The sequence below is a fragment of the Peromyscus maniculatus genome, chromosome 22 (assembly GCF_049852395.1).
Source record: "Peromyscus maniculatus bairdii isolate BWxNUB_F1_BW_parent chromosome 22, HU_Pman_BW_mat_3.1, whole genome shotgun sequence".
NCBI classification, from domain to species: domain Eukaryota; kingdom Metazoa; phylum Chordata; class Mammalia; order Rodentia; family Cricetidae; genus Peromyscus; species Peromyscus maniculatus.
Genome location: NC_134873.1, coordinates 44628779 through 44644102, shown reverse-complemented (window position 1 = coordinate 44644102; position 15324 = coordinate 44628779). Strand labels below are relative to the sequence as shown.

At 47.0% G+C, this 15324-nt stretch overlaps 1 protein-coding gene across 4 annotated transcripts in view; it reads right to left on the bottom strand.

The window, feature by feature from the left end:
• Window positions 1–466: 466 nt before the first annotated feature.
• Window positions 467–15324, bottom strand: part of Rasgrp3 (RAS guanyl releasing protein 3) — a 99267-nt gene continuing 84409 nt past the window's right edge. For all 4 annotated transcript variants that reach the window (XM_016003426.3, XM_076559276.1, XM_042266825.2 and 1 more), the window contains exons 14-18: window positions 12485–12632; window positions 4568–4604; window positions 4180–4305; window positions 3505–3866; window positions 467–1668 (exon numbers count right to left, since the gene is read on the bottom strand). In XM_016003426.3, coding sequence (XP_015858912.1) covers window positions 1660–1668; window positions 3505–3866; window positions 4180–4305; window positions 4568–4604; window positions 12485–12632 — 682 coding nt within the window. In that variant the 3' untranslated portion in view covers window positions 467–1659. The remainder of the gene's footprint in view (window positions 1669–3504; window positions 3867–4179; window positions 4306–4567; window positions 4605–12484; window positions 12633–15324) is intronic.

The window sequence follows — 15324 nt, the reverse complement described above, 5'->3', positions numbered from 1 at the left end:
TGAATCCTTTCCCATTCCAGAACTTTCAGAACAGATTACATTCAGCTCCACCAAAGTTTTAAGACACTGGGGCTGGAGAGATGGCTTAGTGGTTAAGAGCACTGACTGCTTTTTCCAGAGGACCTGGGTTCAATTCCCAGCACCCACATGGCCACTGAAGACCCTGAAACCACTCACCCTTCATGTTCTCCTGCTCTCGATTTCTAAGGACCAGAACAGAACCACCAGTGACTTTCCCAAGTGAAAACACAATTGGTTTTACATGGGATGCATACATGTTAGCCCTCAACTGTGAAAGATCTTCTGACTGGTCATTTGGCATCAGATGGTCCCCTCCATGACAGACTCAGTCACCTCAATTTCTCTTTTATCTTTATTGTTAGTTTTCTTAGAATCTTGCTAAGTTTTCTAGGCTGACCTCAGGCTTGAGGGTCCTCCTACCTCATGTCCCAAGTGCAGGGAATACAGGTGTGGTGTGTAACCCCAGCCTGACCTTGTCTCTGTTTCTGCGCATCATGAATCGCTATTTCATAAGATAGACATCCAAAGGAAGACATTTAAAGTATTAATACTCTAAAGGCATAAATGGAATATCAATCCATAGTGAGGTTTATGATGTTTTTCTGTGAATATTCTTCAAGTGGGGATAAGAATTTATTACGAAGTTAAATTATCTTTTGCATCCAGAAGTTATCTAAAACAAAAATCTTAATCTTACTTTTTTGGTTTTCCAAACTGGCTGTTCTTGTCACCTAGAAATTTGGTGTTTTTTGTTTGTTTATTTGTTTGTTTGTTTTAATTTTTTTCTACTAAATTTTATCCCTCGGAACTTGATTTGATTTCTTAATTAATATTCTATTTTGGGACTCTTCAGAAATTGGGAACACAATTAGGTGGCCAGGCATATAATTTTTTTTTCACTGTAGCTAGTATGAATATTAGGGAAGCTTGAGGGCTGTGATTCCCCTTGGTGATGCAGGGTTGGTGAGACCTAGGTGATACACACACATACACACACACACACACACACACACACACACACACACACACACACACGGCATGACACACCACAGCCACTGTGTGGTAGAATGCTAGAAACCTTTCTCACAGCTAATTATCATCAGAGGAATCACTGCCTTCCTGAGTCTGAAGAACACCTTTGTTAGCAAAACTTCAATTCCTGGTCCCATTTAAAAGGCACACAAAAGGAGTTTACACTCAGCTCCTTTGAGACACCCCTACACACACACACACACACACACACACACACACACACACACACACACACACCACAATTTATAAAAAAAAAAAAAATATTGTCCAAAAGAACCAAGTTTTGAATTTAGAGAGTGGTTATCATCACATGTGCCAAAGCTCTCCTTCCCCTGTGTATAAATGGCTCTAGAGAGATGTGAGAAACTGCTGAGTCCATAAATAACAGTGGTCGTGGCACCTCTGCAGGGGCAGAGTGTGGGAAATAAATAGTTCAGAGTTGGAGTAAATCCTCTGTCTGGTCATGGAGATCCCAGGTTGGCGTGAGGCTGTGAGCATGTGCAGATCTCTTTTTCAGATCGCTTCCAGAGCCGGAAGTGCTTTGTGGAGCTTTTCTTCTCTCTCCCCAAAGCTGACACGTGGGCCTTCAGTTCCCCCAGCTTGATCTCAGCCATCCTGCAAGACACACCGGAACCTGTTGCACAGTTGGGTCTCATTTAATAAAAGCAGAGTGTTCCTAGAAAGCTGTTTTCCAGAGGAAGGTCAGGGAAGACCTCAAATGACCAGTGCCTCATAGTTTCCATATCGGGGGGAGGTGGGGGGGACGACGACTAAAAGATCATAGAGCCAGCCAGGTCTGACCTGCGCCTTGAGAACCAGAGCCCAGAAGTTGGAGGCTAGCCTCATGCAACCCAGTGTGACTCTGTACCACAAAAATAACTTTAAAAACAGAAACAAGAATAAAAAGTAACAGGTATCAGAGAGATGGGTCAATGTTTCAAAGTCCTTGCTGTGCAATTGTGAGAAGCGGAGCTTGGATTTTAGCACCCCTGAAACAAGCTGGATGTCCTGGGCACCCCTGTAACTGCAGCACTGAGATGCTGGTGGGAAGAGACAACAGGCTTGGATTGCTGGAGCTAACTAGCTTCCAGCCTAGCAGAGGAGAACGTGACCTCCGGCTTCAGAGATAGACCCCTGAATTTTAAAAAAAAAAAAAAAAAAAAAATTTAAAGAAAGAGAAGAAAGAGAGAGAGAGAGAGAGAGAGAGAGAGAGAGAGAGAGAGAGAGAGAGAGAGAGAGAGAGGAGGCCATCCAACACCTGTTTCTGACCTCAGTGCATGCGTCCAGGCACATGGGCACAGGTGCACATATTCCTACACATATCCATGAGCATACTCAAATACATACAAACAAATAAATCATTAAAAAAAGAAAACCCAGCCGGGCGGTGGTGGCGCACGCCTTTAATCCCAGCACTCGGGAGGCAGAGGCAGGCGGATCTCTGTGAGTTCGAGGCCAGCCTGGGCTACCAAGTGAGTTCCAGGAAAGGCGCAAAGCTACACAAGAGAAACCCTGTCTCGAAAAACCAAAAAAAAAAAAAAAAAAAAAAAAAAAAAAAAAAAAAAAGAAAACCCAGACTGTCCACTCAGCACATGAAAGTCTTACTCTCATAGAATTCATTTATGTTAAAAGTGGTGTTCCCATAGGGTACTGCGCGAAACATTAGTTCCTCCTTCAAAATGCTTCCTGTTCAAGTGTTTCCATCTCAGAAATCCATGCTATAACATAAGAGCACTGAGAAAATTTAGATACATACATATGCATACAGTGTGAATTGGATTTCCCAATGATTGCTTTACTTTAGAGGTTAGGAGGAGTTGATATTCTCAAATCTACTTTCCTAATACACCATGGACTGCTGACTATTAAATTATCTCCATCTTGAATTGACTTATAATTTCAGCATGTTCTAACATTCCATGTGCATGCCAGTTTACTTCGGGTGACCTGAATGTGTGACTCTTGGGTGAAAGAGCCCCGCTTTATAGAACCTTTGAGCCTTCACATCTTGGATTCCCACCCCTCTTTTTTTCTGCGGTACCATTCCATGTCTCTGTTTTAGCACAGGCGAGAATCTAATTCTCTATTTACAAGTCTTCCCTGAGTTGGAGCCCTGACTCTGACTTGGGAAATGAAGCTAACGTGCAGTACATTGGTATTTGAATGTATGCCACAGTTACAGGCCCCTGATGTATCACTGCACTACAGACACGACCTCCTTACGTTGCAGATTTCTGTTTTAGTTTTCTGCACGGTGAAACAGATCCAAGGGATAAGAAATCATCATTCCAGGCTCATATGACTAGGCAGTAGCTCTAAAAGGGATATGACTTGATTTCCAATCATAGTGCTTTTGAAGTCATGAGGCTATTTCCCAGAGCCACAATGCCCCTGTATCAGCACCCTCAGCCCCCTCCTTTCTGATACGACTTATGATTTCGCAACACTGACCTCACCATCCTGTTTGGCTTCGTCTTGCCCTTCATCCTGGTCAGGTTCGAATGCAGTGCCTCGGTCCACAACCTCCACACCAGCTTGTACCGTGGGCTTCTCGTTTTCCCACTTGGCAAAGCCTTTGTCCTTGGCTGCTTTGTCATGGAACTTGGATTTCATTTTGGGGAACGTATGGGACCCCGAGTCTCCCCAGCCAGCCTCTGACCACACAGGTTCCGTCTGGGTAGCTTGGCTAGTGGTGGCTCGCTGTAGCCTCACGGAGATTTTACGAGAAGAGCCTGTAACCAGTGTGATGGCTCTGCTGTCCAGGTCCCGGTGTCCAGCAGTGACCCCAGGAAACTCGAACACCTCATCCTGCACTAGAAGGGAGAGGAGAGTCGTGATTATTTGACGTCCGTCTGCTCAGTAGCAAACCATCACTGTTAGTACGGATGCCAGAAATCTGATATGCAAGGTCCCAGAGGAACTGACTCGGGCTAGAATTCAACTAAGCAACAGCAGGTGAGCATGTGAGTGAGCTCACCAAAAAAGCAAACAGAGTTAAGGATTTAGCATCTAAGGAAGCAAGTATCCTTGCTGTTTATATGGCTCAGACCCTAAGGAGATGCAGAACACAGATGAAGGACAGGTGTGGAGAGACACTGTGACAGTGAAGAACACAGAGAGTGTTACCTGGGGGTAAAGCTGGGCTTCCAGGCAGTGACCCAGGATTGCTGCCCAAGGAAGGTGCCCGGGCAAGTCTCCTGCAGGCCAGAACCAGGAGGTCTTTGCACTGCTTGTGACAGTTGGCTCCACAGTCTGAAAAGAGCCCAAAGGTGTCACAGGTGAGTGTGACGCATGTGTGTCTGACCCAGCTTCTAGGGTGGCAAAGGAACTGCTAGCCCTTCCCCTCCCCCCATCGGAATTCCAGGGATGACTCTGAGAAGTTCAGGGGCCTTCTTCCAGCTCACGTTAACTCTTCAGCTTCCTTTGTCCCAAGGGACCTAAGTTCTCCACGAGGCCAAGAGCGTTTATGGTTTGATCAGACAGATGTGTTTCCTACCCCAAATGTCCAAATTACCTTTGCATTTGTAGCCTTGTTTGATGATGCCCCAGAGCTGAAACAGAAGACAAAGGAACGTCAGAGCATGGGAAGAGAAGCCCTAGAAAGAAAACAGACCCACAGAGAAGGAAGTCCTGGGAAGTTCGGGGCCTGGCCGCTCACAAACAGGATGTCACTGCTCTGGACACCCTTCCTGTCGGAGAGGAGCCTTCCCCCAGCCCCCTCCAGCTGTGGTGAGAGCTTCCCTTGTCTTTCTCGGAGCCAAGCGGTAGCTGGCATGGGAAATTAAAGTTAGTAAGCTGACAAGTTGTTTCAACTTTGGTGACAAAGTACTCTCAAGCCAAATGTAGAGGAAAACTGACCTATGGGTCTTTCCCATCTTTCTTCTTAATGACCCTGGCTGCTTTTGGCGCCCTCTGCAGGAAAGGAAGCAGCCTCAGCGTGCACTTACTAATTTGGATTTTGCCAGGTAAAGAGGGGGCAAATGATCTTAGGCATTGTGTCTGCATCAAGGCTGCGGGAGATGTCAAGAAGGCTCCAACTCTGCCAACCAAGGACATGATGATTTCCCTGAAGTTGGCTAGTCAGAAATGATTGCTGAATAAAAGTTATGGGAAGGCTTTGCGAAGGACTTAGCTGCTGCACAGGACGCCAACACACCAAAATAAAAATCGGAATACAATCACCCACAATGCTGAAACTAAACTTTAATCTGACTGACCTTCCCAGGAACCAGGAGAAACAACAACCAAATTCTTCCTAAATGGCCAGTTTCAATTTGTTGCCTACTGTTAGTTTTATGCGGCGGCACAATGTTATTCATTAAGCAGCGATGTTTACCATGTGAGGAAAGCCACGAGGTACGACAATACCCACTATAAGAGTTTATTAGGAGAAGGAACAGAGAGGAATGTGCTTTTTAGGCCTATGGAAGGTTGTGCATGGAGAGAGAGGAAGGAGAAGGGGAGGAGGAGTCTGTGGCCCACTTTTTATGGACACTGTCCCCCCCCAGCACATGCACATAAGGCTTACGTAGCTGCACCATGCATGCACATAGACATAGCTACACCACGCATGCACATAGATTGCTTGATCACGCTGTGTGCAAATTACGCGGACCCCCCCCCCCCCCCAGCACACGGATTACATAGGACATAAGGCCCCTTGCTTGGCTACTGAACAGCACGTGTGTAGCAACCCCTACACCTTAACTCTTAAACAGGAAGGTGAAGGAAACACATGCTATCAATTCTTTCTCTTTTTTGTTTAGACAGACTCTCACTATGTGGCCCAGGCTGGTCTTGAACTCCCAATCCTGCTGCCTCAGCCTCACAAGCATTGAGATTACAAGCACGCACCTTCAAGCCTGGCTTGTTTTCTATTGTTTCTGCACCACCACCACCCCCCACCTCCACCTTCCAGGCAGAGGGAGGGACCAATCTGCTATGGCTTAGGCTTCTCTGTCTATAAAATCAGCTTCTGCCGCTGAACCCATTGGAAAACTTCCTCTGTTTTGCGGAATGACGTGGTGGTACCTGGTTTTAGTACCTAAAATAGCTTTGCCTAGGATTTTTAACTGGAACTGTGATTTTGGCCTTTGACATGACTAATGCCTTGGGTTCAACAAGGGGTGTTTTTGCAAGCTGCAAACTCTGGGCAGAGTCTTGGCTGTGGTGTCACATCCTGGCAGAAAGGAAGATAGTCTAAAGAGACTCGTATTCCCCTCCCCTTTCCCCTCAAGCTATTGAATGAAGCAATGGTCCCCAAGGAACTGGAGCTTCCAGCAATCTCATGCCTGGAGAAGGAAAAGGTTGAAGTCCCGGGCCAGCAAGAGGAGAGGCTTGTCTCCCTCTAAGAGCCTTCCCACAATTCTCTGACAGCTTCTCAGACCACCTTGCAGAAGAGACTGGAGCCGAGACAACGATGGTTCAGAATTGGGCCAAGCCACACTTCAACAAGGACAGCTTGGTCATGTATAAGTCTTGCTCTACTTATGCCTGAACCGGAAGTGTCAGCACTCGGAAGGGAGACGTGATGGAGCCTTACTGTGCCTCTTCCATTGGTTCCCCTTCTCAATGGGACCACATCGAATTGCCTGTTATTTGTCTAATTGGCATCTTGAGGTCAGGGGGCTAAGCCTAGCTTGGTGGGGCTCCTGGGCCCGAGGTTCTGGGGGCTTTGCCTTCCTCGGAGTTCTTAACATGGTGAGGAAGGTGCCCTTGCCCTGTCCTTCTTCCTACCTTCTCATGCCATTTGCCCAGGGGCATCAGGGACACCAGCACATACAATACTAGGCTCAGCTGAAGCTGAGAAAACTCGAGACCTTGTTAATGGGTTGGGCTAGGTGCTTGTTGCTGGGTCGATGGCCTCCTGAGGCCAGTGAGAACACTGTTCACAATGCATCATGCCAAACAAGCCCCCTGAGTCTGATCATCTGGCCCTGACAGTAAAAGAAGTTGCCAATGCAGAATGACATAAGGACCTGGGGGAAGCTGCTTCTTTCTCTCCTGCAGACAAGGAAATACCAGCAGGGGACCCCAGAGATTCCTTTGATCCCTCACAGTCCCAAGGTCTTTCAGAACACATTAAGATGCAAATGCCTTCTGGCAGGGCCATAGTTTGCCTCTGGATAGGAAAGACTTCTTTACTATTTCTTTACCACAGACTGGCAGGTTGGCTCAGGGTAGAGTACCACAGAAGACCCAGATAGGGCAGAAAAGGGAAGTGGGTGGTCAGGTTAGTTACACCTTCTCAAGAGCCCGGGAAGCTTTAAAAAACATCTAGCTGGCTTCTGTCATAGAGGAGGTGGTGAAGATAATGATCCGGGAAACAAATAACTTGCAAGTCCCAACCTGGAAAACTTTAAGTGATGACATTCTCACCCCTGCTTCTGGGTCCTTTCTGTGTGAACAAAGCCACTAGGGGAGGACCAGAAGGAGATTTATGAAGGAGCAATTTTTTAAAAAATGAAATTCATAGGTAAATGAATGGAACTAGAAAAAAAAAATCATCCCAAGTGAGGTAACCCAGATCCAGAAAGACAAATGCGGTATGTGTTTTCTTATATGTGGATAGGAGCTGTTAATTCAATGATAACCACGTTACGATCCATAGAACCACAGAGGTTAAGTACAAAGTAGGGGACGAGTGGAGACAGATAGACCTCCCTAATAGAATAGAATAAATAATTATGGACGGACTGGGGGTGGTGGAAGGGGAAAATCAAGTGGAGGAGAAAGTGGGGAGAAGGGAGAGAATTCACATAAAGTCAGTCAGGTAAAATTAAGGGCCATTTGAGGGGTAGAATGGAAGCCTCCTAGCATACATACACATATGAAATTGGTCTAAATAAAATCTCCGAATAATGGGGGAGACACCGTCCCAACTGGACATCTCTTGTCACCAAAGGAAGCTCCCTGTATCAGGAATGGGTTACATCTAATTGAGCTTCTGGCCAAAGGGGTCCCATGGGAACCCCCACACAACCCAGGCCGTCGCCGAGACTGAAGGTTGCTCTCCACGAACTGATGGAAGGTCTTATTGCTGAAGACAACACCCACTTAACTCACTGAACATAGAGAAGTCGAGCTGGTATCTACATAGAGCCTTCACCCCTGTGCGCTAGTGTCTTTAGTACGTGCCTCTGCAGGCTACCAGAGGAGAAATGGAAATACTAACCCACCTACAAACCCTTTGATCTTCCATGGGGTCCTGCCTGCAAGACAGGCTAGTGCAATGGCGGCACACAGCTAGCTCATGGGAGTCACCAAGCAACATCTGGTTTGACTTGAGGCCCGCTCCCCAGAGATGGAACCCATACCCAACACTACTTGGGTGGCCAAGGACCTAAGACTAGATAGTCCAGAGACCTGGGGGGAAAACCAAATACTACCATGCTGCTAAAGGGTCATAACAATAATAAAATGACTCCAAAGGGCATTCTGCTATACTCATACAGACCAGTGCCTTGCTCAGCCATCACCAGAGGCACTTCCTCTGGCAGCAGATGGGAACACAGAGACCCACAGCCAGTCAGGATGCAGAGAGTAAGAGGCCTTGGAACACTCAGCCCTAAATGGGATGTCTCCATCCAATCCCTCCCCTCAGGGCTCAGGGAACCCTGCTTAAGAGGAGGCAGAAAGAGTGTAAGAGCCTGAGGGGATGGATGGAGGACACCAAGAAAACAAGGCCCTCTAAATCAACAGGATGAGCACAGGGAGGAATTCACGGAGACTGAGGCAGCGTGCACAGGCCCTGCACAGGTGCTCTGAATCTAGGTGATGGCTTCCAGTTTAGTGTCTCTATGGGCTTCCTGAGAGTTCGAACAGGTGGGTCTCTGCATCTGTGTCTGTTTCTTGTGTCTTTTCATGGGCCTTTTCCCTTCTGTTTGATTGTTCGGTCCAACGTGTTAGTTTTTGTTTATTTTATTATTATCCTTTAGAAGTCTGTTTTTGTTTTTGTTTTTTTCTTTTTCGTAGTGAGAGACATAAAAAAACGTGCATGTGGATGGGAGGCTACATGGGGAGGAAATGGGAGGAGCAGAGGGAGGACATTGTGTGAGGAAAAAAATCTACTTTCAATAAAAAGGGAAAAGAAGAAGAAGGATAAGAGGAGGAGGAGGAGGAGGAGGAGGAGGAGGAGGAGGAGGAGGAGGAGGAGGAGGAGGAGGCAGCATCTTTCCTGGAGTGGTGGTGCTTGAATCTAATCCCAGAATTCCGAAGACTAAGAAAGAAAGGTCTTGAGTTCAAGGCCATCCTGAACTGTTGAATGAGACCCCACCCCACCCCTAAAGACAGGGCACCCTGATGTGGAAATGCAGTAGATTATTAGCACCAGTGCAGAGCTGCTGAAGCGAGAGTCCTTTCCGGACATGGTCTCCTGAGCTCACTTAGAAGCCAGGAGGGAACATTGCCAGGAAAAGGCACTGGGTCAGTGTGCCAGCCAGTGACAGCTGGAGGCAGCCCCGCTTAGGTGAGTCCCAGGAGCGTTTCCCAGGCTCCTCTGACCCGAGAACACGGGCTGCTACAATACTTGACATTCTTTATCATATAAAGAAGTTAGGAGGTAAGGAGGGCTGCCTGGGGTTCATGCCTCAGCTGCCAGTGACTTGTGTGACCTTGGGGAACTAACTCTCCTCGCTTCTCCAGCCTTCGGTTTCTTCTTCTATAAAATACGGGGATTACCACCGTGCTTTCAGTTCTGGCACTCTGATTCTGAAATGCACACCCTGCCTTCCTTACCCTTAAAATAGAATCTATTTCAAAAGCAGATGGCCCAGGCACTGGAAAATGGCTCCTGGCAGTCTCACAATCCCTTTCAAGGATAGATCTTCAGAGTTGTATTTATAAATCCCATGAAGATCAATGGACCCCTGGGTATTATGTCAGCAAAGATCAAGTCAAGCTGTACTAATGATATATATTGGTTTTTTTGAGACAGGGTTTCTCTGTGTAGCTTTGCACCTTTCCTGGATCTCACTTTGTAGACCTGGCCTTGAACTCACAAAGATCCTCCTGCCTCGAAATTAAATATATTTTGAAAAACAAAAATGACCATAAAAACTAAAAGAATTAATTTCAGGCAACCTCTAAAAGTGCCATGAGAACACTTTCAAAAAATTTTATGTTTTTTTTTTCTTTTTTCCCCATCCCCTTGGTGCTTTCAGACTCATAACATGCCTGGTATTATTCATCTCCCCAACAACTTGACAGGCGGGTAGTAGACTGACTGTCTTTTTACAAATAGAAAAACAGACATATTGATAGTCAAGAACTTGGGTCCACGACATAGAGTTAGAGGGGGCAAAACTTAGAGGTTTTGTTAGAGGTTCAAAGCCAAAGTTCCAGACTCCGGGTCCAGAGTTTCGTGCTTCACACTGGGTGCAGTAGCACCTGTACTCAGCACCTGTGCTCAGATGAATCGGCGGAAGATGTGGAATCCCAAGAGTGACCATCATCCTTCTACTAGGAAACAGGCATCCGCACATAAGCAGGAGGCAACATAAACTCACACTCGGAGACTGAATAAGTACCTCAAATCCCTCATACACCACCAGAGACCAAATAACCATCCTGATTTTCAGTTGTGCCTTGGGGAGTCCACTCAGTCTGACCTTTTCATTCAAAGGCTCAAATTTTGCAGGGCAGCGGCCCCCATGGTCTCGCCTCACTTGCATTTTCAGGTTTATCGACTTCCCCAAATCCCCCATGAGAATAGAGAAACAAGAGACACACGAAAAAGGAAACGCGTCTGTTGTCCAACAGGGGGGTCTGGTGAAGCACCCAGTGGAGATGCTAACAAAAAAAAAGGAACTTCTCTGTCCCTGGGGTTGGTGAGACAAGCTGGCTAGAGTGGTCTGGGGGCTGCCGTCAGCACCTGGAACCGTCTTGACAGTAGAGGCTGAAACAGCCGGGCAGTGGTGGCACACACCTTTAATCCCAGCACACGGGAGGCAGAGGCAGGCGGATCTCTGTGAGTTTGAGGCCAGCCTGGGCTACAGAGCGAGTTCCAGGACAGGCTCCAAAGCTACACAGAGAAACCCTGTCTCAAAAAACAAAACAAAAAGAAAGAAAGAAAGAGAGAGAGAGAGAGAGAGGGAGGGAGGGAGGGAGGGAGGGAGGGAGGGAGGAAGGAAGGAAGGAAGGAAGGAAGGAAGGAAGGAAGGAAGGAAGGAAGGAAGGAAGGAAGGAAGGAAGGAAGGAAGAAGTTGCCTCTTCCGTACCCATTACCAGAGATAGGTGTACCCTTGTGACTGCTGAATAAAAGCAAGGTAAGCTCTGGCAGTTGTCATACCTAGGTGCTGGGCCACTTTCACCTGAAATTTCTCATTTTCTTTTCCTTGAGTATCAACTGGAAGATAATCAGAGCCCAAGAATCTGGTAAGGAGAGGGCCAAAAACTGGCCCCATTACCCAGAGTGGGTATACGGCAATGGTTCTCACCCTTCCTAATGTTGTGACCTTTAATACAGCTCCTTAAGTTGTGGTGACCACCCCCCAGAAAAAAATGATTTCTGTTGCTACTTCATAACTGTAATGTTGCTGCTGTTGTGAACCAAAATGTAAATATCTGATGTGTGGGGTATCTGATATTCATTCCCGGTGAAAAGGTCATCATCATCATCATCACCACCACCGCCCCGCCCCCCAAAGGGGTCACGACCCACAGGTTGAGAACTACTGGTATAGCGTCTTCATGGGCTGCAGTGGTGAAGGCTGAGCCTAGGGCTCACACTCAGAGCACCCGTGTTTGAGGCCATGCTCTTTTGATTAGGACTTGGCAACCCTGGAGGGATTAGCCATTGTGCGCCTCTCCATCTTCATCAGCCGAATGCAGAGAAAATGCCTACCTCAAAGGCATGCTGTGGGGATGCCTGACGTCACTGTGCAGGGACTTTGTTACTGTCAGGCATTAAGTAAATGTTATTTATTATCATGACTGCCTTATCCCCAAAGGGGTTTTTTTTTTCCCCTCTTTGAGTTGGGAAGTATCGAGCCATACCATGATGGATGTAGTGACTAATATCATGTTAAATGAGTGCTATAAGGAACTGGCTAAGATAAACGCTCCTCTTTATAACAGCCATCACCAAGGGTGGTGATGAATGCCAGAGTTCTCGACGCTGATACTTCCCTTGGCAGGCGTTAGGAGTACAAGCTCTCTCTCAACCTCACGGGGCTCAGCAACCCTCCCTGTCTTGGTTTGGGGTGCTCCCAGAGCAGCTAAACTCAACAGATCGAAGTTTGGCTTTGATTTCAGGGAGTCGCCACACATTTTACTTCTGAGGCAAAGAAGAAAAATGGATTCGGAAACCACTTCCCTACCTTTCCAAGGCACTGGAGAGAGAGAGAGAGAGAGAGAGAGAGAGAGAGAGAGAGAGAGAGAGAGAGAGAGAGAGAGAGAGAGAGAGAGAGAGAGAGATGAAAAGCTGACTTACAAATCCCGCACAGTGTTCACAGAAGGTCGGCTTGAGATAGTTCATCTCCTGAAAATTGTGGATAAATCCCGGTCCCATTTTGCAGTGAAGCTGGGATTTAGCTCTCAGGAAATAAGCCATCATTTCGTCTTTGCTAATTAGGCCGTCCCTGGTAGAGAGAGTCACAGAAGGGAAGAATCTTTGAATACTGTATCAGTAAGTAGTCGCCACACTCTGGGACCCACCGCCTCCCAAACCTGTGTGACCAAAAGCGAATGAGAAACGTTCACTTTTCTTCAGCATCCAAAAGGAGGGTGAATCTCACAAGACACATCAAGCAGTCAAAGGCTTCTCCAATAGGTGGATGCTGTGTGTGTGTGCATATGTGTGTGTGCGTGTGCATATGTGCATGTGTGTACATGTACGTGTGTATGGGAGCGTGTGCGTGCATGCACACGTGCACACACATGGCTCAAAGAGTTATCTTTATTACTGACTACAAGCTTCCGGAAGGACAGCTTTCTAGTCCGTGACTAGCAGCAGTAAGGCTGAAATCACTGCTGTCATTCCCAACTTTATTCAGCTTAAACTCATGGCAGGCTGCACCCCCCACCCCCCACCCCCCACAGTGACCTTTGCATCTGTGTCCTCCACACCCACTGCTTATCTAAGCAACCCCCCCTCCCAGATCTCCTCTACACAGAAGGACTCTCCTCTTCTACCCATGTGTTCTCTGCTCATCACACACCCTGCTTGTCACTTGTCTATCAGTAAGAACCAAACCCATGTGACACAGGGAAGTGCTGGGTACAGAGATCCCATCATTCCTGCCCTGCTCAGGATTCCTTTATTCTTCCTCTCTTGGGTCTTCCTATGGCGCCAGAAGGGCTGCTCCCATCCAGGCTCCTGTCCCCGGTCTCCAGCCTCCACCCACCTCTGCTCTCTCCCAGGCTCTGCTCAGTTTTCTCACCCACTTCTTTGGTTTACAGAGATGCCCAATACTTCCTTTCTCTGATCTCTTTCCCTGCTCCCGCTGTCTTCCTCAGCACTGGTCTTTCTCTCTTACCAACCCCCAAAGTTGTCAAAGCGTCACTCATCAGCATTTTCTGCCATCATCCTATACTACCCAGTCAAGTTCTTCCCACGGCTACCCTACCAAAAATGTCGCGAAGGACAATGCTCAGCGGCCTCCTCTCATTCTTCGAAATCACCAGCCTCGTGGCGGTGTGTGACGCGGGGACAGATTGAATTGTTGACACCCTCTTCTCTGTAGAGCGTGCACTTCTGGGCCGTTCTGTTTTACTCTCTCCTCTCCTGCCCCCCCTTCTCTGTCTCTTCTGCAGAATTCCACTTGTTACCTTCATCACCCATGAGTGGGAAGGGTAGTCCTGCAGGCTGGTTTCCCACGCCCTGAGCTCATCTCCCCTAAATTTCCCACCAGAAAGGAATATTGCACCGAGCTCCAGCAACCAGCTAATGTGGCGGGGCTGAAAAGCTAATGTGCGCCTCTAACCCCAACTGTTCTCACACAGTTTTTGTTTTTGTTTTTGAGACAGGGTTTCTCTGTGTAGCTTTGGAGCCTGTCCTGGAACTCACCCTGTAGATCAGGTTGGCCTCGAACTCACAGACATCTGCCTGGCTCTGCCTCCTGAGTGCTGGGATTAAAGGCGTGCGCCACCACCGCCCCGGCTGTTCTCACACATTTTGTACTACGTCTTCAATAACTTGCTAGGCATCTCTTCCTGTACACCCCCCTCAAAATCAACACAACCATGGCAAAGTCCCTATCTTCCTTTCCAACTCGTATTACCACAGGTCTCCCTGTTGCTATTAACAATGCCATAATTGCACCCCAAACTGAAGATCCTTTTTTTCATCTCATATGCAAGATAACTTGAATCATACTTAGAATTTATAAAATTAAGTCATCTAGTATCTTTCCCATCCTTAAAAAAATTATCCTACAATTTCTGCAGAAATATGCATCAATCACAAACAGACACAAAAGTCTAATTTGGACAACATTCATTGAGATACATACATATGTGTGTGTCAACATATACATATATATAAAGAAACATGCACACACACACACACACACACACACACACACACACACACACACACACATATATATATATATATATATATATATATATATATGCAGATGTAGAATCAGTGAATCATACATGCCCCAGGGATCCATTTATTATACTATAAAGGGAGTAGGGAAACTGGAGTTCAACCACCGGGCAGCAACCTGGCTCAGGTCCTTTCAAGGCTCAAGAGACAGAGAAAGGAAAACTTGCTACCTAGCACGTATCCCATCTCACATCATACAGATCTCCTGGCACAGAAGCTTCCAACTTCCAACAGACGTGGTATAAAGTCCTCAAAGAGCAAGGAGCTTAAGAAACTCCTGTGCCTGTCTACTGTGTGTCCTCTCACAGGCTAGGAATTCCAAGAACCAAGATGTACGCAGAACCACAAGACAGCGGGAGCTTACTCTACGAGTTACTAGAAAGAAGAATGTTGGCCAGTCATTAGGAACACTGGACTTAAATTGTGAGTGTGGAGCGGGGAGGGGTCACTACAGCAGTTCTTTACCCTCAGCTTTATCCTCAGCCTTCTTTTAACATTTTTTTTTATTTTAAGACACGGTCTCGCTGATTAAGTCCTCCAGGCTGTAGTTGAATTCTTTCTCTGAAGCCCAAGCAGAAACCAAGCTTCTGATCTTCCCACCTCAGCCTGCCAAATAGCCTGGACCACAGGCATCTGCCATCACGTTTATCACTTCTACTTGTCTTGTTGGGGCTTTCAGAGCTGGTAGCAAAGTAGTGCAAAGACTGAAAGAAACTGAG